The 23,832-nt window shown below is 41.2% G+C and overlaps 1 protein-coding gene across 2 annotated transcripts in view; it reads left to right on the top strand.

The window, feature by feature from the left end:
• Positions 1-23,832, top strand: part of FBN1 (fibrillin 1) — a gene marked incomplete at its 5' end in the record, with an annotated part of 252,802 nt that overhangs the window by 114,821 nt on the left and 114,149 nt on the right. For both annotated transcript variants that reach the window (XM_082647206.1, XM_082647205.1), the window contains 6 exons: positions 2,590-2,715; positions 10,864-10,989; positions 16,452-16,610; positions 20,533-20,712; positions 21,347-21,487; positions 23,220-23,339. In XM_082647206.1, the coding sequence (XP_082503332.1) occupies positions 2,590-2,715; positions 10,864-10,989; positions 16,452-16,610; positions 20,533-20,712; positions 21,347-21,487; positions 23,220-23,339 (852 nt within the window). The remainder of the gene's footprint in view (positions 1-2,589; positions 2,716-10,863; positions 10,990-16,451; positions 16,611-20,532; positions 20,713-21,346; positions 21,488-23,219; positions 23,340-23,832) is intronic.

Genomic DNA, 23,832 nt, shown 5'->3' with positions numbered 1-23,832 from the left:
CTGTATGTTAATTCTAAGGATAATATGCAATAAAGCAGAACTTGAGCTTAATCACCCAGTTCTGTGGATCTCCATTAAATTATACTTCAATAAATTTCATATCTGATAAACACTGGTTGATCCTGGTCCCTGGCTTCTATGTACAACATGCAGCTCTTTTGTATGCCCTTGAATGTATCTTTCCGAACGTTAGGAGCAGCAAGAAGTCACTTTGAAATCCTAGAATTACAAAAGGGTAAACGGTACAATTTCATAAAATCAAGAGTAAGTTTTGTCCCCCCTTTTTCTTTGGTGCCTTCTTATTTTTCTCATCCTTGGAAAGTCTCAAGGAGTTCTGAAAAAATTCTTAGCCATGGTGTTTTGAAGTCAGCTAATACCCATGAACTCACAGAGAGTGACCAGAAAGCCAGATTTTGGGTACTCCACTGACGCCTGTGAGTCCTAGTCAGAGGCTGAGGTGCTGAGAGAATTCAGGGGAAGAGATGAAGAGGGAGAGAGGGAAGAGCTGCTTCTCTTTAGCTTTGATATTCATTTCATACAACCTGGACTTTTCCAGCATTTTCTTCCTGTTCTTTCCTGACTCTTCTTCAACATCCAATGGAAAAAGAGTTTTTTTATATGAAGAAAATTTGTGAAAACCCATGGAATCAAAGTGGCAGTTATATTGCCACTGTGAGAATGAAATTCTTCTTGTTTGGTTGTTTTTTTTCAGAGAAGTTCTGTTATCAGCTTGGGGTGCTCTCTCCTTGCTGGTGTTTTTAGTCTTTTGGCCACATGTGAGAGGCTGTGAGCAATGGGTTCAAAAAGGAACTTAGTCTGTCTTCAGCCTTGGAATGTATGACCAGTGGAGAAGTGCCCTCATGTATATTTCCTGTTGGCCAAAAATCATGATCAACAAGACTGTCTAGTTTTGCTTCTATGTCCAATTGTAATTTCAAATAACATTTTAATAAACATATTCAACATAGCAAGAATGGAAAATTCTGGTGTAAGACAAAATAGAGATCAGCTGTAAAACATAATCTAATTATACTCACATATTGTCGTTCATCTGTGAGCCAGGACATTTTATGTAAAACAGTAAGTGATACTTTTGTACCAAAGTATCAAAAGTGATACTTTTTGTTGTTAAATTAGTACCCCTTTTCCTGCATGGCAGCTTGTTTCAAAAACACAGATTATTAGAGATTTTACAGTTGGCAATTGCTCTCTCACTTCACACAATGAAGAGTAAAACGAAAGGGTACGATTTCTAAAAAATACCCAGAGGAAGAAAAGTTAAACTGCCTCCCTGGGGTTTCTTATTAAACCAGAATTTTGTGTGTTATGGATGAAGAGATGGAGAGAATACATGTACTTTTATAAACATCTTCCTAGTGAGCCTGGAATGATTACTTTTGTTCCTGGAAGGTTAATATTTGGGGTTCCAGGTAGGACCATAGTTATTTCCTAGGTGCTGGGGATTCAGCAGTGAACAAAACAGACAAAGAACCTGCTCCCTGGAATCTTGTATTGAAAACATTTGATTTATAGAACAAAGCAAAGCAAACAGATATTTATTAGGTCAGCTAGTGATTGGTCCTATGGGGCAAAATGAGCAGAGTAAAGAAGGGTGGTGAGTGATGGGGGGCGAGGGAGGCGTTCCTATTAGACTGGCATTGGGAGGGTCCCCTGCTGCAGTGGAGCAGAGATCTGACGGGTAGGACAGGGTGAACCATGAGCTCTACAAAGAGTAGTCCAGGCAGGGGGCCATCACTGCAAAACCCTGAGGCAGGAGCGACCTTGTTGTATTTGAGGAATGGCAAGGAAACTATTGTGGATGGAGAGGAGTGAGAGAGGGCGGAGGATAGGAGATGAGTTCAGAGAGTAGAGGGGTCAGGTAGACTCCTCTAGGACTTAGCATGGCCTTAAGTGTTAAGCTGAGCTGGAACAGGATCTGACTTACCTTTAAAAATGTTCCCTCTGGCGGCTGCTCTGCTCTCGCTTCTTGGCCTAATTTCCTGTGTTGTTTAATTTTTATTGTGCACGACAATTCTCCAGAATCTATGTTGAACATTTTCCATCTCATTTGTGTAAAAGCATTAGCTGTCTCGTGTAGTCTGAGTGATCTCATTCAAATAAATTCTGTTTGAACTGAATCACTCCATACAACTCTTAAAGACAGTGTTATTATAGAAATGTGTTACGTTTTGATTGTAAGCATTTCTTGAATACCTCTAGTTATTACTGTCAATCATTTTATCATAGTAACCTTGTACTTTGCAGCATGCGTAATAAAACTCACAAAAGTTAGTACCAACATTCTCCTCTGCATGAGGGAAGATGGAAGGTAGGAAAATAAAGAATACTTGTGACTTCCAATAGAACACTATTGACCAAGTTATGTTACTCAGTTTATTTCGCATTATGTAATTGTGAGAAACAGTGTCTCTCATCATGTTCCAAATATTGTGATGGACAAATTGCTCATTGATATAAATGTGATAATATAATTGTGGGCAAACTATCATGTTTTCTTCTGCAATGAATTTCATATTAATCTCTCCTCCCCCACCCCCTGCCCCATCCCTTGCTTCTAAAATCTAACAGATGTGGATGAATGCCAGGCCATCCCTGGGCTCTGTCAAGGAGGAAATTGCATTAATACTGTTGGGTCTTTTGAGTGCAAATGCCCTGCTGGACACAAATTTAATGAAGTGTCACAAAAATGTGAAGGTAAGAAATATCATGCTTTGCAGTTCAGGAGTGGAGGGGCGGGCAAAACCCAAATCAGTGACAAGCTTTTTTGCAAATTGTTCCTAAATCCTTCTGTCTTTGTCATTCCTGTGAATGTGTACGTATAATATCCTTACCAGGAATAATATGCCTTTCTGCTATTGAACCAGAAAAAGCCTGCAGCTTTTTCCATTTTTATAGACCCAAAATAGGAGATCCATCTGAATCAAATTAAATATTAAAACATGAAATATTTTTGAACCAATATTTGGGTTAAGATGTTCAAGATACATGTTTTTGTATAGTTCTAGAGACACGAATTTAAATTTGATCATTACATATCATTCAGAATGACATATCTTCTGTTGTTTTCTAGTCAAAATGTATGTTCGATTTTTTTTTTCCTTTGGAGAGATCTGTTAACCCTTATATTTATGCTCCTAGTACAAGTTTAGGATTTCCTTTTCTGCCTATCAAATGGAAACCTTTTAATGTTAATCAAACAGAAAAATAACGAGGTAAATTTATATATTTGCATTTAGTTTATAGATTGAGCTTCTAAAAATGTGTGTACAGAGAATGTGTTCCTATTCACCACTTCTGCTATTTGCCAAAAAGAGCCCTGGCTTCCAAGTGTAATAAATATTGGTTTCATGAGAGGGAAACATCCAGGAAGTAACTAGGCAGCATTGAATTCTTTTCTTTAGTGAGTTCATGTACCTTATATATGTAATGTCTGAAAATAATGTAACAGCATTCTTAAGGCAACATCTCTCATCAAGCTTAGCAGAGAAAACTTTTTCCTTCATTCTCAACTCATTGTCTTTGGGGTGATATAAGATTTCATTTAGATGCAAGCACTTTTGTTGAAAGCAGTTGCTGTTGTATCTATATTCCTAAACCCTAGCACTGAGGAATACTTCATTCTAAGTCATTTGTCAGGAATTGGCTCATTAATCTTCTTTGTTGATCTCCAGGGTATATCATACATGCAAAAGGCAGCTTTAAATCTGAATTACATTTAAGAAGTTTAACATCTACTTGCCCTGAAACTGAGTAACTGTGTTAAAATTATCTTTGTGGGTTAGAGTTGTTTTTAAGTTATTAATCATCCTATAATTTATAATGATATGTTCTTGAACATGTTATAAACAGTTGAGGTAGCTGTGAAAAATACTTAAGTTCTTTCAAGATGTAGGGCTTCTTAAGTTTCAATGAACAATAAAATTGACTCTCTATAGGCCAATGTAATTTAGAAGTTATACTGTGGATTAAGTTAGAAGTAGAGAATGTTGATACTGAAAGGGCAAAGAACTTACCTGGTTTCACCCTTTTACGTTATATATTAAGGAACTGTCTTGGGTGTGTTAAGCACCCTGACCGAGGTCATCAGACAGTGCTAAAATTTACTTCCTTTTTTTAAATTAATTTTTATTGGAGTATAGTTGATTTACAATATTGTGTTAGTTTATGCTGTACAGCAAAGTGAATCAGTTATACATATACATATATCCACTCTTTTAGATTCTTTTCCCGTATAGGTCATTACAGAGTATTGAGTGGAGTTCCCTGTGCTATACAGTAGGTCCCTATTAGTTATCTATTTTATATATAGTAGTACGTATATGTCAATCCCAATCTCCCAATTTATCCCTCCCCCCTTCCCCCTTGGTAACCATATTTGTTTTCTGCATCTGTGACTCTATTTCCATTTTGTAAATAAGCTCATTTGTATCCTTTTTTAGGTTCCACATGTAAGCAATATCATACGACATAAAATTTACTTCTTTTGATTCACACTCTGGTGCTTGTTGTACCATATTATATTGTCTGCTTTCCTGGATGCAAGCCATTACCTCTACTTTACTAACTCTATATTTTGAAATATTTAAAATATTATGGTATAGATTTCCAGGTATTATCATATATATCTTTTATGACATTAATGAGCTCTTAAGGTTTATTGCATGTAAAATCCACATCAACAATGGGTCATTTTTAGGCTTTCTCAGCTTACTATATTCAGTTTCAAGAGATGTAGTCAGCTTCAAGATTTAGGGCAATATACTTCCTATGGCTTGTCCAGTCTGTGTTGTGTTTTCTGGAATTATGATAGCTTCTAGTTTCAACTAGAGTTGTTTTCCTGTGACACTTTCTTTCACTCAGACCAGTCAATTAACATCAGTCAGGATTTCTCACCTTCTCTCGTTGTGAACTAGATAGAAGATGCACAGAATTAATGCTCGGACTGAAAGAAAAGTGATTCAAAATCCTTTTATTAGTGCTAAGAAACCTATTATAGTAGTGTGACCAATGGACCAGAAATTCAGGCTGAAAATTACTTAATCCTTTTCCACAATTTTTTTTTTTTTCCGGCTACATATTGAAGTCAGTAGCAAGATAAAAACAGAATACTTTTGGCTAGACCTCTTTTTTTTTTTCTCTTTCCCATCTCCTGTTATATTAAATTCAGATGATGGGTTTTTCCCCTTCCCTTTAATTTTTCTATGCAAAATTGATATTGGAAGAGAATGTCTTGTTATAGTACTGCATTTATTCTGGCCTGGAGACTGGTTTGGGCATTGTTGCCCTGCCTTACTCTGGTAGGAAAGCAGTCGGAAAGTCCCCTGAGAATGCTTGGTGAGTGGGTCCCCTCCTTCGACTTCCTGGCCCTTCTCCAGTTCCACCACCGCACCATGGGAATGGCATGACTTTGGGCCTGGGGTGATCTCCAGGCGGTCAATAGAAGGAATTCCAGAAAATCTGACCCCCACCACAGAGAAGATCAAGAGCCCATATATGCCCTAGGAAGATGGTCAGGCCACGGTGGGGTTCTGTGCCCTTGTGAAAGTGGTTCTGGCACCCTTGCCATTACTTTGAGTGGCTTTATTTTTAACTTGAAATAGACTATTTTATTTTGTTTGGTGATTTACAATTGTTTTGAAATTTTCATTAGAGTATAGTTGCTTTACAGTGTTGTGTTAGTTTCTGCTGTACAGCAAAGTGAATCAGCTATACATATACATATATCCCCTCTTTTTTAGATTTCCTTCTCATTTAGGTCACCACAGAGCCTTGAGTAGAGTTCCCTGTGCTATACAGTAGGTTCTTATTAGTCGTCTATTTATACATAGCAGTGTATATATGTCAATCCCAATCTCCCAATTCATTGAATGGCCTTTTAAATGTATCTTCCTCTTGACTTGGAGAGGAAGGAACTGGGTACCTGGAAGCCCAGAATAATTTTTAAAAATTCAATCAAAAATTGGTTTCAGCCAATTTACAAGATGCTTACCTTCACGCCGTCAGTGATGGTGAAAGCAGCTTTGTGTGAGATCGTCCTTTTGCAGAATTCTCCCTTACTTCTTAAAATGTCCCCCTTTTCCCAAAACTTTTTGAAAATATCATGTACCTAGTTTTATATAAACACATGCAATTTAGGCACCTTTGAAATGTAAATTAGCGAGCTGAAGCGATTAAATAAAAATTATTAAATTTTCATAAATTTAAGAAGAAAAAGATTGAGATTTATAGTTGTGACTTGAGAAAAAGGGAAGCAGAGTTCACGCCTGCCTTCGTTGTTGATTTTCCCAGTGACTCTGGAGTGTGCCCCCTGGAAGAACACACGAGCCTTTTCTTTTTGGAAACCAAGTCCATATTTGCATAGGTTACTGTGGAAGGAAATTAACAAATAAAACGCGTAATTAAAGGATTAAGTTTTATTTCTGGAAGAAGTCCCTTGGATTCCTAATTAACCACTAATATTTTGGGATTTAGATTAACACCAGCCCAGCCTTTGGCAATTACAATACTGTGTGATGCAAAGGACTTTTTAAAAATGTAACTCTTAAATCTAATCTCTCCCTCCTATGGAAGCCAAAAAACTTTAAGACTTCCCTTTTCTAAAATAATGGCCTGTTTATCTGATGGCTACTTGCTATCAGGGACTCTTATGCTGCCAGACACCAAGGAGCATTCCTGGGGCTACTTAACCCATTGCTATCTTGGGGCTCCATCCTCTGCAGGTTTGGTGCAGGCCCTGATTCACTGTTCAAGGTCACCGGCTCCTATCCAACTGCTGAACAGAATGTCTGTGGTATAGGCACAAGAGCCCTGGGAATCAGGTAGACCTGGGCCGAATCCTGGCAATGTCCCTCATCCTCTGTGTGATCTTGGATAAGTCAGTTACCAGCTCTGAGTTACATCAACTTTCAAATGAGGAGATTGAACACGATTATATCTGGGAGTTCTTTCCAGTTCTGCCATCAGGCCTCCATCTCCACATTTCTCACTGTTTCTCAGTCGGGATCGGACAGCTGGGGCTACATGAATAAGAAACCATGCAAACTGGCATGCGTGGTGTGACTATAAACTGGTAATAAGGCTGATTTTTTTTCAACCTGACTTGAAGTATCAGCTTGTTTGTTTTTTAGTCACATATTTTACGTTGGATTTCAGGTGTCTAATAAAGCAATAATAATAGTCTCACAGGCTCGGTGGCATTTATAATTATTAGTATCACGTATTGCTTTTTAACAGCTGCCACAATTTTCAGTTGATTTTTTTCTCACTTTGTTAGCGATCTAGACAGTCAGGTTAACTGGTTCCCCCGTCTCTCAGTCATGTCAACATCCATGATCTTGGATGGAGCTCCTGGAGAGCTGGGTGTCCCAGGGATGCCTGTCCCAGAACTGGGACCCAGCTCTATCCCATCGGCCCTCCACAGTCCTTCCTCCCCTCCCGCTAGAGGAGCCCCAGGTTAGGGAAGAGGCCAAGGGATGGGAAGAATGCCTGGAGAGAGCAGATGAGACAGAGGGACAAGAAGGAAGAAGAAGAACAAAGGACAGGGCAGCAAATCAGGAGGGAAGGGACCTACCATTTGTGTATCTTCTTAGGTCCACAGCAAGAAGCCAGTGAGGCCATGGGCATAGCTACTGCCAGCAGCTCTGTCCTGCCCCAAGGAAACAGGGGGAAGTGTTCAGAGCACAGAAGTAGCTCTTCCCAGCCAAGTTCTACTCCCCACCAGGCTCCTCAAACGGATTTACTTTGACAGTGGCATTTGATACAGACTGACTTACAGAAACGCTGAGAAATCCACTGATCTCAAATTCTCTCCTGTGTAGGATCCCTGACATTCTAGTAAAAGGTGACAAACACAGTGTGCTAAGAGCCTGGAAAAATAATAGATTAGTATGAATGAGTTTCAGAGTGTAAGTGATTTTGTGATTGAAATGCTTTATTCCAGACTTTTATTGTCAGGGACTCCCACCATGGCCTGCTCGTGCAATCAGAACTCACTTCCCTTGCTAGGAAGTGATGGGACTGAGAAGCAGGGTGGTTCAGGAAACTAGAAAGGCCCTAGACATGAAAAGGGAAAGGGTGTGTCACTGAGGAGAGGACATTGAAGGGGCCATTTAATAAGTTCCTTCAAATTGAACAATTTGGCCTGGTGCTTTTAGCTTTATCTGTGTGACAAGTAGGGACGTACACTCTACGTTGTGTTTCCTGACCTGCTGACCTTTGAAGGTGTGCACCCTAAGTGGAAACCCTGCCCCTTCCTCCTGCCCAGCCTGTGGCGGTTGAAGACTTGGATTTAACATCACTTTATACACGAACCTCTTTGCTCTTGTTTCAGGTTTTACATGTGCCAGTTTTCTGAAGGCCTCAGTGGAATGCAAGAGCTGTGCCTAGGCACCAGAATTATAGAAATCAGGTTCTATGATCGTAGCTACAGTGTGAGGGTTAGATGAGTTGACACCCATAAAGCATTTAGACAATGCCTGGCACTCAGTACATATTAATTCTTCTTCTTCTCCTTATCCTCAGTAAAGGGTCCAAATCTAACGTAGCCAGCATGTGAAAGAAGATGTTTCCTCCACCCTGCCCAAGTTAATCCTTGTTTTTATTTTTATTTTTTTTTAATTAATTATTTTTGGCTGTGTTGGGTCTTTGTTGTTACGTGCGGGATTTCTCTAGTTGCGGCGAGCAGGGGCTACTCTTCGTGGTGGTGTGCGTGCTTCTCCTTGTGGTGGCTTCTCTTGTTGCGGAGCACGGGCTCTATGTGCACAGGCTTCAGTAGTTGTGGCTCGCAGGCTTAGTTGCTCCGTGGCACGTGGGATCTTCCCGGACCAGGGCACCAACCCCGTGTCCCCTGCATTGGCAGGCGGATTCTTAACCACTGCGCCACCAGGGAAGTCCCAGATTCTTGTTTTTAAATAACTTTTTTTCTGATATATGCTGTCACTTAACCTCTTTGGATATTGATGTCTACTAAGTGTCCTTAAAAAGGATGACAGCAGTCATTTATACAAACAAGTAGAAAAATGTTTCTTTCAGTAGACTCTATCTGCTCACATGATTTTTGATAGGCATCATGTGACTTAGACATTAATTTTTAGGGACCTTTTGAGAAAGGTGCCTTTGTGTTAATACCTTTGTGTTATGGTTATAACCTCCTCTCTCGTTAGATGAGGTTGTCAGATCCTCTAGGCTCTTTGCTATACTTGTTTGGCTTTTTGTTGGTTTTAGGTAGTAGTGTGGCTGGTAAATACAGAAGGATCGATGTTAAAGAACTGCCTTAAAATGAGCCTTGAGAGTATGGTTAGATTAAGTTCTAGACCCTTAGGCTCTGTCCTTGGCTGTTTCTCTGCCTGACTTTCACTGACTCCACAGTGACGTTTGTATCTGTCGGAGTAGAATATGCACCTTTCCCTTATACAACTTCACAAGGATGATCTGTCTGGGTTAGCACTGACCCCAACATAAGCAGTGACATATTGCTTGGGTTAGCCTCTAGCCTAGCCTAGAAGAATGGGGGTTTTGCTTTTTAAAAGGTTAAACTGCATAGAAACAGTGTCACTGCTGTCTTTTTGACTAACAGGGTGAACTTGAGTCAGAAGACACTTGCACTCTATTTTGGTCCACTTAGAACTCTATTTTGTTTTACCAGTGAAGAGCAGTACTTTAACTAGAGAAGAAAAGTTCTTATTTTTAAACTACCCACACTGGCAGTCTGGCCATTGCAACGGTTCCAGGAGGCTTGGGTCAGACCGTCCCTCTCCCTAGGTCAGTGCAGAAAGCCCCACTTGTCTTAGGGAAGAGGCCACGTAGATACCTTGGGCCCTGAGTTCACTTTTAACCTAAGCAGGACATTCTCAGTTTCTTCTCTCCCCACACTGGTGCCACATCTGTCGACAACTGCCAGTGTCTGATTGGGACTCTTGAAAAGCTCTCCTTGAAGGAAATGGTCTGATTTGTCTAAGTGACTTTGACTGCTTCCTTAAGGAGACCCAGTGGCCTCAGGCCCTGAGGACTAACCACAACTCTGACCTCAGCCGACCCCACAGGGAATTGGGGAATTGGAGTGGTTTTCAGAGTTGCACCCTTTGGGGCGAGATGACCAGACCATTGTCCTTCCTCCACAATCAATCGGTGGATGTGGGCGCCTGGGAAGGTTGTAACCCCGGGTGAGGTTGCTCAGGCTGCTCAAGGGGTCCCTGAAGGAGCTGAGAGCTGGAGGCCATCTCCTGACAGCACTCCCAGATCTGGGACAACAAGTCATTTCCTGACAGAGGATTTGGATGAAGCATCTCAGCGTCCACCACAATTCACTCTCTGAACCCAGAGAAAACCATTGTAGTGGCAGTTTGGGAGCCCCTGAGAATACCAAGTTAGCCACGTCTTGGTCAGCAGTCAGACCACGTGGTCTCCTCTGTAGGATTTCAGTATCTGTGGAAAATCAGATCAAAAACAAATGCAGGAAGTGATGCAGAATATACAGTGGCTAGAAAGGGAGCTTAACTCGATGTGCAAAACACGAAGAGAAAAGGGAAAACAAAATTTTAAACAAAATATTTGGAATATTAGCATGCTGTAGGGACTTGAAACGACAGTACCGTTTTAGATTTTAAAGGCAGAATTCATTTCATTTTGCTCTAATCTTTCAAATTTGGTAAATTCCTTGGGTAAACCTGTCTTGAGAGAAGAAACACCCATTCTTTGAATTAACTATTTTATAGGCAGCTTTTATTCTCTAAAGATTGCTGTTTCTGGGAACATGATTTGATGAGTGTTACCTCTGAATTCTTGTAATGATGGACGGTTTTATACTGTGTTCTACAAATACTGAAACTATTCTTTTCATTCCAGATATTGATGAATGCAGCACTATTCCTGGAATCTGTGAGGGGGGCGAATGTACAAACACAGTCAGCAGTTACTTTTGCAAATGTCCCCCCGGTTTTTACACCTCTCCCGATGGTACCAGATGCATAGGTAGGTGTAATTATAAACATCATGCACAGTTTATGTAAATCAGTTCCATAATAGACATCAGTCTAAGGGAGACAAAATTTGTTAAGGGAGACATATAATTTCTCACTTGAGGTAAAATGTGCTTTTATGGAAGTCTGTTAAATAGTTGACCACCCTCTTGAAGAACAGAGGCAACTGTGGTCTTGTTTTGGGATTTTTGCCTCCCATAAAGAGATGATCCAGGAGACCCTACAGATAAACTCAGTCTAAAATTAACTTTGCAGTTATGTGACCGTCAGACCTTGAAGCCATCTTTGACTCTTCTCGCTCTTCACCTCCACCTTCAGTCATTTCCCAGGACCTATGTTAATTTAGATCTGAAATTTTGCAATAATCTTTTAATTGCTCTCCCTGCTTCCTGGCTTCCCTACATTACGTCTTGTCAGATTTATCTTCCTAAAATGGTGCTTTGATTAAATAACTCTCCTGCTCAAAAACCTCTGGTAGTTTTCCATTAGGATTTGGAAATTAGTGGTTTTCAGTCTATATCCCATGGAATCTTCAGGTGCTGCAAAGCCCTCTAGGGATGCTAGGGTTGGAGAGGGGGACAGGGCAAAGGGGGAGGCTGAGTGGAAAGGGTTCCTGCCTTCCCCTCCCGCTTCATATACACACGCCAGGCAATTTTGCTTTTATCTGGGTGGGTGTTAGGCTTACATCTGGGTGGGTGTTAGGCTATCCATATTTTGCTATTACAAAATATCAATTAAATAAGTGGTTCTGTTGTTCAAAAATATAGATCTGACAATAGCTGGATTTAATGGTTGCTAAGAGTTCCTTCAAAGTCCAGTATTCTAGAATAAAGTTCAAGTTCAAAAATGGACAGCCCGATAGAGAAGGAGCTTCACTCTGTGACCCCTCCCAACCTTGCTGACTTAGCACAGTCACTGCTTCTCACCCCCAAACAGGCCATTCACAGCAATTGCTTCATTCATGTTGCACCACTCAGAACACGTTCCCCAGTGCAAGCCTCCTTTCACCCTCTTACTCAGGTTCTCTATCTTTGAAGTTGTCCCAGATCAGCTTACCTGAAAGCAGTTTCCCCCCCGAACCTAAGGATATCTTATTAGAAATGGTTTTATAGGGAAATTCTGTGTTTCTGTATGTTTTTGTCTCCCTAATTAAGTTGTAATTCTCCTTAGAGAACAATAACTGCTAGCCTTATATTCCTGGTGGTTCTCAGCACAATTCCTTGCATGTAGTAGGCACTCAGTAAGCATGTGTTGACTATCAAAATAACTAATCCCTTATTAATAGGGCCAAGCTGAGGAGCCTATGGCAGAAGGCCTCAGAGGAAAGTGAAGGCTATCTTTTGATGTTTGTTTCTGGCCCATAGTTTCAAAGACACGCAGCTTCACATCCTCACCACAGGCCATGAATTTCAGACCAAAACAGAATTGCACTTGAAATTCTGAATTCCTTTTTAGTTAGTCACACATAATAAAAGCTGAGGGCAGTCTCTCCGTTGACATTTGAATAAGTACAACTCATGAGGGAAACATATCTGGACTTTTCCTTAGAAGCAATGGTTGGTGGCACCCAGATTGCCTGATTTTCCAGAATCTATCCATAGATCTTGGAACTGCAGTGAAAGGATGGCAAGTGCAGTTCATGTAGCTCCTTTTTCTCCCCAAACTGTCCCAATTAACACATGACCTCCAGTGGATATGCCTAGCAGAAGTCCTTTCCTGGCCAGATAATAGGTAGATTTTTTTTTTTAACCTTCAAAGAGAGCCCCAAACAGCATTAAAATGATTAATCCTTTTAACACGTTTACATATCAGAAAGTTGACATTTTTAAAGTTCTTTCCTTTTTACCTAATATACCCACGCTAACTTTTACAAAAGAAGGGAACTAAGATTCCTGGGTCACCTCCTCGGTGTGAGGTATTTTATGGAAATTATTTGACTTAAGGTTCAAAACAGTACTGTAGATGGGAAGAAGCTGAGCTTTGGGAAGTTTAGATAAATAATTTACTCCAGTAGTTTAAGCAGTTAATAAGTGAGGGAGCTGGGATTCCAACTTGGGCTGAGTCTACAGTCCGGACTCCGCCCATTGCTTCCTCCCAGTGACCATCGTTTGCTTGCCATACCCCTAGGCAAGCACTGTTCCTCCTTCCTTGGAACTTTATGAGACCCATAATTAGCAACTTACATAAAGTGATCCCAATGACATTTCTGCCTTCCCTACTGCCTGCCATGGTAAACCACAGAGACCCCCAAAATTATCCCCAGTGGCAAGAAAATATGTATAGTCTCCAACTTTTAAACAAATCCAAGGTTTGTTGGCAAGTTGGTTATTTGGAATTAGTGAATCTAACCAATAGGAAACCCCACGTGTAGACAGTGGTATGTGGTATCTTCCTTATACATCTCTTTTAACCATGATATTCAAACTGTTACCTTCTGTTACCGCATTCTGCGACTCTCAGATCTCACCAGTTCTAACACTGCCTTTGTCGTGTAAGTGCTGGTAGAATTATTGCATTTTATTTTTGGTTTTGTGATCTTTGTTTGGCACTTTATAATACTTTGTGTAAGGCTGTCTTTTCATATTAGTGTGTTCTGTCTCATCAATTCCCAGGACTCTTAGAGATGTCTGGCACCTAGATTGGGCCTCACAGCTCCTAGCTGCTGGTTGGCCCCAACAATGTTAGTGATTGGTTAGGGGAGAGCTGCTGACAGGCTAGGATGACCTGCAAACACCTATTGACATTTAATCCATCATATATTTGTTTTGATGTGATGTGATTTCTGGGTCCTGAGAGTAAGGCCAAGTGATTCAGAAGTGGAGAAAGGAAGAAAGTTTCTTACTCCTTTTCTGCCAGATGTCTTGGTCAGGACAGATTTAAAATAGATGAAGGTGTCTAAGGTTTCTCCAACCTTCATTTACCTCCTCTAAGTCGTACCATGCTTCTCCCTCAGCTCCCATAGATCTTCAGATTACTTTAAAGCCACCCCTTACCCTCTATGCAAAGCGATCCAGCACCAGATGATTTCCTTTCCACTTCCTTTGGCACTACCATCTGATGACATGGAAGACTTCAGACTGGCATGACCAAGGGTCAATTCCCCTGAATGGTTCCTGCTTTTCACAACTCTTCCCACTGGTTTTCTTTACAATTATAAGTTGTGTAAATGTGTGTATTCTTAACAAAAGCTCTCCTGCCAAAAAAAAAAAAAATTGTAAAATGATTATTGTATATGCAGGTGCCATTTATAAATCAGGAACTGCCAGCAGCCCAAATGTGGCTGGTAATTCTTCCAGTCCCACCACTCACCATTTTGTTCCAGAGTCTCCGACCCATTGATTTATCATATAAGTCAGCCAGCTGGGCAGTAAAATAATGTCATAGATAATTTGCAAAATAATAGATATAAGCCCATTAGGAGCTTGCTGTTGGCAGCTGTGGGTCCCAGTTTTGCTCTGAAAGATGGCCCACACTGAAAATTGTACATACAAATTTTGGTCAAGTGTTTATACTGGGTTTTGACCACCAGATTCATTTGAAGCTGGGATATAAGCCAGTTTTGAACATCTCTTCCCATTCTTTTTTTTTTGTGGTACGTGAGCCTCTCACTGCTGTGGCCTCTCCCGCTGCAGAGCACAGGCTCCAGACGCTCAGGCCCAGCGGCCATGGCTCACGGGCCCAGCCGCTCCGTGGCACGTGGGATCCTCCCGGACCGGGGCACGAACCCGTGTCCCCTGCATCGGCAGGCAGACTCTCAACCACCGAGCCAGCAGGGAAGCCCCCTCTTCCCATTCTTAACGGCCTTTGGTTTCCATGCCCCAATATTAATCCTGGGGTATATGAAGTATTAGTGTCTTTAAGGCAAAGCAAATTAGGAAGCAGGAAGTTCTATTTCTCCCCCTTGTGCACAGGGGAGGTGCCACCCATGTCTCCACAGAGCATTCTTTGTCTGCACTCCCCTCTCCAGCCATTTACCCTGGACCAGGCTGGAGTAAAACTTGTTCTGCCTCTTTGCTGAGGCTATTAGTCTGACCAGAGGTGCAGGAACTGGGACCACAGAAAATTTCTGGAAAGCACACTTACACTTGCTAGTGGTTTAAAGTACTTTTTAGAAATAATCTCGTATCCTTTAAAGCTGACCCGTAATTTTCTTTTATGGTTTGTCTAGGTTTGATGTAGCCATCTTCACTCGACATTAACAATTGAAATGTTTCTAAGTCAGCCTTGGTATTTTCATTTTATTTCATTTTATTAATTTATTGCAACCTTCAAGATGTTAAGGCTTTGTGTTTTTGAGAATGATGTAGGTGAAAACAATGATAGGGATGACCCTGTCTGATCAAATGATGGTTAATATGCAGACTTACAGGAAACATGAGGACAGATTTTTGACTACAAACAAATTCTTCACCTTACAAAAGGATTTCCCAGTTATATTCCTTCAAATGACAAGCATATTCAAAATACTAGTTACATTTCAAAACTTATTTTATAGGAACTGTACAGAAATACATTTTACTTAAAGAGAGATACACCCGTAACATATGATAGTTAGATCAAGGGGTTCTGCACTTGGCTACCTACCTCCTCTATTCCACCACATGACCTCAAAGGCTCATGAAGCACTTAGGTTTCTCCTTTGTCATGGGCTCTTTTCTGGTAACCCAGAGGTGTACTTCAGTGTGTCAATGTTGTCACGTCAATCAGACATGATGTAACCCAATAAAAGTGATATATAGAAATGTCTTCCCCTGTTGCTTTGAGAAGATACCGTTCTGCCACCAAAACAAAGTTCCTTCAAGAAGTATTGTATCCTATAGCACTAAGAACTTGCAATCATGTACATTTTGAACTTGTAAATAATTAGTGCCTTATCAAATCTGTTAGGGCCCCAGGACAAAAGGAAACCTCACTTAACGAGCAGTGGATCTGACTGCAAAATGGCTCGTTCCTTTAAAAAAAAAAATATCTCACACGTCTGACTCACGGTTTCAGACTGAAAAATAAGAAAGTTCTTTTAGAGATGTAACCTACAGTGCAGACTTCATGTTGTTTTAAAATAGATTTATATCAATATTTGTCTAAAGTGGCTCAAATTAAGTCGTTGGAAACCAAGGACAACACAGTCTCCCTTCAGTATAGAGACATGTCTCTATACCTAATTAACCATCACCGCCAGTGATTTTCTTCTTCTCTCTTTTCCTATGACCCATATGGTTGTAATCATTTGTTCCCACCTTGGGGATGGAATGTGGGACTTGGGTCAAGTGTACCAGCTCACAGGGGCAAAAGGTGTGAGATGGAGGGATCTCTGACTGAGCGCTCACAGCTTAGGGCTGAGTGTCAGCTCATCCTGCCCGAGCCCCACTGGGAAATGTGGAGGTGCTGGGGCAAAAGAGAGTCGTTTTACGTTTGATCTCAGTGACGTGTATGGGGGTTTCTTTGTCCTCTCAGATGTTCGCCCAGGATACTGTTACACGGCTCTGGCAAATGGGCGCTGTTCTAACCAGCTGCCGCAGTCTATCACCAAGATGCAGTGCTGCTGTGACGTCGGCCGGTGCTGGTCTGCGGGGGTCACTGTCGCCCCCGAAATGTGTCCCATCAGAGCAACGGGTAAGAGCCCTTCCATTTATCCACAGAGTATCTCTGCTCAACCCCCTGCGAGCCCAGGGTGACACTGTTCGCAGGTACTGTATCTTACTTAGCTTGCGTATTAACACTGGGTAGCAACCTGACCAGTCAGAAGAACTGGTTCCTTCCTAGTCTCCTGTATTTCTTTTGTATCCTCAAAAGCTCAGCAGAATAAAACTCAACTCCCTCAGAGCCTTTCAGGTGAGTTATTCGGGATACACACTTCCTCCTTCCCTAACGTTTGACACTCTCCTCTTCTTGGTTGCCAAGTCCTGTTGATGTTTTTTTCTTTCCAATTTCTCTTTTCTGTCATATTCATTTCCACATAAAGCTCATTTTCTCTCATCTGCACTATTGCAGTAGCCTCCTAACTGGTCTTAGTGAAATCCACAGCTGCCACGTAACATTTCCCAAAGCCTACCTCATCTGAAATTCAGTTTTAAAAAATTGTGTCTGGGGAAGAAGTAGAGAAAGGTGTCCAGAAAATTTTTCGCAGGATGAACTCAGGCAATATCCAGTGGTCCAAGTCACTCCATTTCTTGAAAATAAAATTTTACTACTTAGCAGAGCATTTAGAGTCCCTAAATCTGATTCCCGTTCATCTTTTAATTCTTGTTCTTTATAGAAGCTTTATTTTCTAATTAATGATGCAATCCAGCTTTCCTTGAACCCAGTCTGAGCACTTCTAAGCTCAAATATTCTTTTTTCTCCAAACTTCTCCCCAGTTCAGGTCCTTACTCCCTATTCCCCACCCCTGCTACCTCTGCCTGTTATACACCCTCTTGTTGGTTGAGATTCCTCTCAGATAGGACCTAATCCCTGCACATCCCAAGACCACCACTGCTGAAAATGCTCAGTGCTCTAGGTTTGTACTGTTGCTGTGATACAGATCCCATCTGCTCAGGTCTGTGCCTGTGTGTGTTCATATATAGCTTTTTTACTAGTTAATAAATCTCATTAGGGGGTTTCAGTCATCATTATAGTGCCTTATTCCTTCTAATTTTTTAACGCTTCTCTGATACTTAGCGAGAACTTGCTGATGGGAGGCATTCACGTAGAGTGTACAACTTACTAGGTGACGTCTTTCCCACCAGTTCTAAGTAAAAATTGGGGTAATAACTTCTTCTCAATCTGGTTCCTGAAAAGTATGTTTAAATCAGGAAATTTTAGGGGAGAAAATCAGGATGCGGATGGATGATTGTAGAGCTAATGAAATACTTCAGGGTGTGCTACTCACAGAATATGAATGCCCCATTATCATGGGTTATAGACCTGCTCACAGATGTTATTTTTAAATTTCTATTTATTACTGAGAATTATGTGTGTGGACTAAAGAAGCAAGAAAATCTTTCAATAAATTTTAACATATAATAGGTCATATATTTTGCCATATATTTTGACTGTCTCTTGCCTAAAAATATAAGGCACCCTTCTTAGTTCACTAGGGGGACCATTTAGTAGGTCACTGTTTAGAAGCACATGACTTTCTACTAAGACCTACTGCTTGGATACCAGGAGAATCACTTTTTAAATGTATATGTTAACTTAGGAATCAGCAGCATTGATGTGGATTCTTTCCTATGTTGAGACCTTGAATAGAAGAGGGAGGACTAGAGTAGGCTTAGTTGCTGAAGACCTACTTTGGGACTCATGGAGCAGAAGGCCCGGTCCCCCTATGTAACTTTGCAGGGAGCTGCTCTCCCAAAGGGTACCACTGAAAGATGCACAACCGTGAGACAGGCCCAGAGCAGAGCAGATGGATAGAGCAAACTAATTTGCAGGTAGGTGTGTTTGTTTGTTCAAATGTTCCAGTATCAGTACTACAGAGCTCTGGGTTCTTAACTTATGGAGAGTGATGACATAGGAAGAATTATTTCAGATTGGTCAGCTTTTCACTTTAAAAAAAAATCAGTATCATCTCCGGGTTAAATGGAGATAGGAAAGTTGGACATCAGTTGAACAAAATCAGCCCCAGGTTGCTGATTCTGAACGTAAAGGGGCTCAACGGAAAGTTATTAAGCCAAAGAAAGTAGGAAAAATACAGAACCCAGCCCGATACACTTTCATGAAGAGGTTGAGATGAATTTAATGGCATGCTTAAAATAATATACCCACCTAGTTAGCAGAAATGCTGATAAGTGATCCAACTTCTTTTATAGAAATCCTAAAAGACTAAAAAAAAAAAAAGGTTGATTGGTGCTTGGAAGCTAATAAGTACAAATGCCATTCAATTAAATCCAATATAGTTAATAAATTCCTCTTCTGTGCAGTTTTCCAGGTGAGGCTGAGAGTGGGATTTCGTCATGAGTTAGACACGATCCTTGACTTCAGAGACTGCACAGTCTTAGTGGTAGAGAGTTGGTAGAAAGCAGGTAGCCAGGAAATGTTGGGCATGGCACGTCCAGGTGATAATTCTATAAGGAAGATCACTGTGGTTTGACAACAGGGATTGTAGCATCCTGATTCAGGGAAGCAGAAACAATATATAAATCCTTTCCAAATACAGTCAAGTACTACAGAATCTTTGTGGGTTGAAATTCCAGAGAAACAATGCAATAGGAGAATTCTCTGAAAACATAAACTTAACCTGAGTTGGAAATGTCAAGTATGATTGAAAAAGTTTTAGTAATGGACCAGAAAAACACAACAAGGTACGTGGTAGCTAGGTATGTTTAGCCAAATGTAAATGGACAGAAGGTCCCATGAGGTTGAAATATGACTACATTTCAGTACGACATATCACTGTGTCATAGAATAAGTCAGATTCTAGTCCACAAGGAAAATAAAAATACTAGCCTAATTGCTATTAATGGATGAAGCTAGTATAGAAAGTACCTATGGGAGAATCCCTGTGTGACAGAGGTAATAAAATAATCAACATTCTGGAAAGAGGGGAAAAAGAAATTTTAAAAATTATATAGTTTACTTTATAGAATGGAACTGTGACAAAATATGGCTATTTGTAGGAAACATGAAAATGAGTGGCTTTAAATGACGCCTATCTACTGATAACTCCAAAACTTAGCAGCAGCCCTGACTTCTTCTCTAGGCTTCAAACTCTCTTTTAAAACTGCTTTGTGACATCTCCATGTGCATGTCTGATATCTCAAAATTCATATGCTCAACGTATAGCTTTTACCCACCAAACCTGCTCCCATCACAGTTTTTCCCATCTCAGCAAACGGCACCAATGTCTACCCTGTTGCTCCACTGGAAAACTAGAAGTCATTCTTGATTTCCTATTCCCTCAGCTCTGACATTTACTCCTTCCCCAAACATAGCCCATTCATCTCTAAAATAATCTTCAAATGTGTTTACTTCTGTCCAGTTCCATCACTGGCTCCCTTGTCCAGCCATCCTTGTCTTGCCCTTGGTCTTCTGCAGCAGTCTTACCTCCCTCCAGTACAGTCTCCAAATGCCAGAGAGAATGATCTTCTGAAAATGTTCATCTGATCATGTCCCACCCCTGCAGAAGACTACCAGTGACTTCCCAAGGCATATAAAATAAAATCCAAGCACTAAAAAGTGTGCTCTTCAGAGTCCTGTGGGATCCACAGGTGGGAAGACTGGGTGGAGATCATGGCATTTTATTCTATTCTTCCTTGAGGTGAATTTTGACATAGGTAAAGACTTCCTAGGTTTTAGGAGGGACATGTGGTACACACTCTGGGGAGTTTGTTTCCAGTTTTGAATTATTGTTCCAGTCTGGTTGCTGCTGTAGGTTTTAGGAATGCTGACTTGAGGGAAAAAAGCCAAGTCAGTTGGCTTTTTTCCTTTTCTCCAATTGACCTACGTGGTTTGATGATCAGTTCTATTCAAAATTTCTTTACAAAGTAAGGATGACTTCCATGGGCCTATGGCATATGCTACCCCTCAGCTGTTGTGTTGTGTTTTTTTTTTCCAGAGGATTTCAACAAGCTGTGCTCTGTCCCTATCGTAATTCCCGAGAGGCCAGGATATCCTTCCCCACCCCTTGGCCCCATTCCTCCAGTTCACCCTGTTCCTCCTGGCTTTCCTCCTGGACCTCAAATTACAGTCCCTCGACCACCAGTGGAATATCCATATCCATCTCGGGAACCGCCAAGTAAGAGCTCAAAAGTCATCTAATTACATTTCTTGCATTAATCAGGTTAACTTTTTTGTTGTTGTTTATGCTGTTTAAGTCATTAAGTAAGTTTAACCAATGCTTAAAGATTTCATTTACAGAGTGTAGTGTATAACTTTCTCAACTGGCCTATTGCATAAAGGAAAATGGGCAGTTTCATATTCTCCAGAGATTAATGTCCTTTTGCTATTGATGTTGTGGGAGAAATTTAAATCTGATTCACAGGATGAATTCATAGAGGAGGCATTAGATTACTCTTTGGGTTAAATATCATGCAAAGCAGTTTTGCAAATAGTTAAATGCCAGTAACTCACTGCCTTTGTTGCTTCCCTGCGCTCGAGGCCTGAGTGTGAGGCGGAGGGAGCGGTGGGGAGAAGCAGGCAGAGGAGCAGGCTACAGCGAGGCCGCGGTACCTGGCAGCGTGCACCACGGTGCACAGGTGCTCTCTGTAGGCGAGCATGGAAACATGCTCTGTTGACGCCAGGCAACCTTTGCCCAGAGTGTCCTCCTTCCTTTATGATTCAGCATCTTGCCCATTATCACTGGATTCAGTGCTGGTGGAAGATGCCCTAGTTAGACATAATTTTAATGGGGTTTTGTGTTATTCCTTCAGGGGTGTTGCCCGTCAACGTCACTGATTACTGCCAGCTGTTTCGCTATCTCTGTCAAAATGGACGCTGCATCCCAACTCCTGGGAGCTACCGGTGTGAGTGCAACAAAGGATTCCAGCTGGACCTCCGTGGGGAGTGCATTGGTACGTGATAGACCACTGGCTTGGCACCAAGAGGCTACTGCAGTGCTGTTTCATGACTGTAGAGGTTTTCTATGGCTGCTATAACACATTGTCTCAAACTTAGCGGCTTAAAACAACACAGATTTATTATCTTATATTTCTATAGGTTAAAAGTCCGACACGGGTCTTTCTGGGCTCAAATCAAAGTGTCGGCAGGGCTGCGTTCCTCTCCGAGGCTCTTGGAGAGCATCCATTTCTTTGCCTTTTCCAGCGTCTAGAAGCTGTGTGTATTCCCTGGCTGAGGGCCTGTTTCTTCATCTTCAAAGCCAGCAGTGTAGCATCTTCAAATCTCGAACTCTCTGGTTCTCTCTTTGCATTCCTTCCAACACGTTTAAGGATCTTTGTGATTACATTGGGCCCATCTGTATATAATCCAGGAGGGACGGATTCCGCTGATTAGCAACTTAATTGCCCTTGCCGTGTAGCGTGTTCACAGGTTCTGGTGGTTAGGACATGAACGTATTGGGGGAGGGGCATTATTATGCCTACTGTAGTGACTTTTAACTTTCATTGTAAAACACATTCAAGGCGTTGCTGGTAACTCTAACTTAAGCCATCCTATCGAAGCCTGACCATTAAAATAAAGCATTAGAAATGTCCCCAAATTATGAAACTTTGCATGGTTTACTAATTTGAGTGGATAACTTACCAACAGTCTCTAGTGAGCAAGGAACTAAAGCAAGGAACTTTAAGTCGTTGATAAGGCAGTTAAGCTAGTGAAGGAAGGAAATGTAACACAAGGATAATTTGTTGGATTGGATAAGAACACCCAGTTGCCATCTAACTTTTTAAAAATAAACTGCTCTCTTAGGTCTATTATAAATCTCAATTCCAGTTATGAATCAGGCAGAAATAAGTAGTTCTTGGTTTCTCATGCTATATAGTTTCCAGGTGATATGAAAGCCCCTTCAAGTAGCTTGTTAAGAGCTTGTTCAAGTAGCTTGTTCAAGTAGCTTCAATCCTGAGAGGTCATCCAGAGCTGGGTAGGAAAGGCGAAGGGAACGTCTCGCTCAGGGTTGTGAGATCAGACTTGCATCTGCCACAAGAAGCATGTGACTGCGGACAAGTGGGTTATCTTCCATAAGCTTTAGCTTCTTTGTCTTCACAAACAGAGGAATAAAAACCAGTTTACCTGTAAGTAAACTGATAGCTCTAAATGAGTGTAAAACTAGTGGGAGCCTGTCTAGGGGCGGGCTGGAGGTGGTAGCAGCCTTGATGGTGGGTGAGAATTGCCCTTTAAACAACAACAGCTTCACGGTTTGTTGTAATATTCATCGCGGAACTGAGAAAGGAATGCTTAGATATGGTTAGGTCTTCTTTTCATTGAAAAATTGAGCTTCAAGAGACACTCAGAATTCTGTCCAGAAGCCACTTCTGAAATATTAGTCTGTTTGATTCCCTTATGTCAGACCCAAGGAAGAGAAAATGTTTATTGGCTTGGAGTGTTGAGTTGCTGTGTATTTGGCATTTTTCTCTGAAAAATGACACAGGAAAATAATACATTCTAACTGCTCAACCAGTTAAAGTGGCCGGTGACACCGTTATTGTAGTGGAAAGAAAAAAGATCTTTTCATTATGCTATTTATTTCTTAAAAAGAAAGTGTTTTAGCGTGTAAAGGAAACCAGTAAAATGGTCTTGGAGTTATGAGTTACTGCGATCTAATGTCTTACTGAAATATACTGTGTTTTGCAGATGTTGATGAATGTGAGAAAAACCCTTGTGCTGGTGGCGAGTGTATTAATACCCAGGGCTCCTACACCTGTCAGTGCCGACCTGGCTATCAGAGCACACTCACCCGGACAGAATGCCGAGGTACGTGTGGTCCTAGCTTGGCACGTTGGACATGTATGCTAAGTAAGGAGTTAGCTTTGAAGGAATTCCGTGGAGTCTGAATAACCCTTGTCGGGAGAGGCTAATATGCTCCCATTGCTTTTTTGCACTTAATTCCAGAAATTGTTACTCTGAAGGATAGCATCATACGATCTGGCAAACATTCAAGTTATTTTAAAAGATGTTTCTGTGCCTGTGGGAATATCTTCTTTTCACTTTCTTTTTTTTTTTGCCTCATCACTATATTGTCTTAACTTTTAATCTGAGAGCTAGGGAATGGGGTTGTCCTTTGTTGACACAGAAACTGAGAAATGTTTCAGGTGAAATTTTACGTAATTAATTGCTTCATGGAAAGGCCTGAAGGATAAGAAGTGCCTGTACGTTCTTGCTGCTTATTTCGTGGAGTCAGCGGCAGCATCACCTGGGAGCCAGTTGGAAATGCAGCATCTCAGGTCCCACTTGAGACCTGCTGAAT

Source organism: Grampus griseus (genome assembly GCF_964374135.1).
Source record: "Grampus griseus genome assembly, chromosome: 2".
In the NCBI taxonomy this organism is placed as follows: domain Eukaryota; kingdom Metazoa; phylum Chordata; class Mammalia; order Artiodactyla; family Delphinidae; genus Grampus; species Grampus griseus.
The sequence above is the reverse complement of the archived record's forward strand: the minus strand, read 5'-3'. Positions and strand labels throughout refer to the sequence as shown.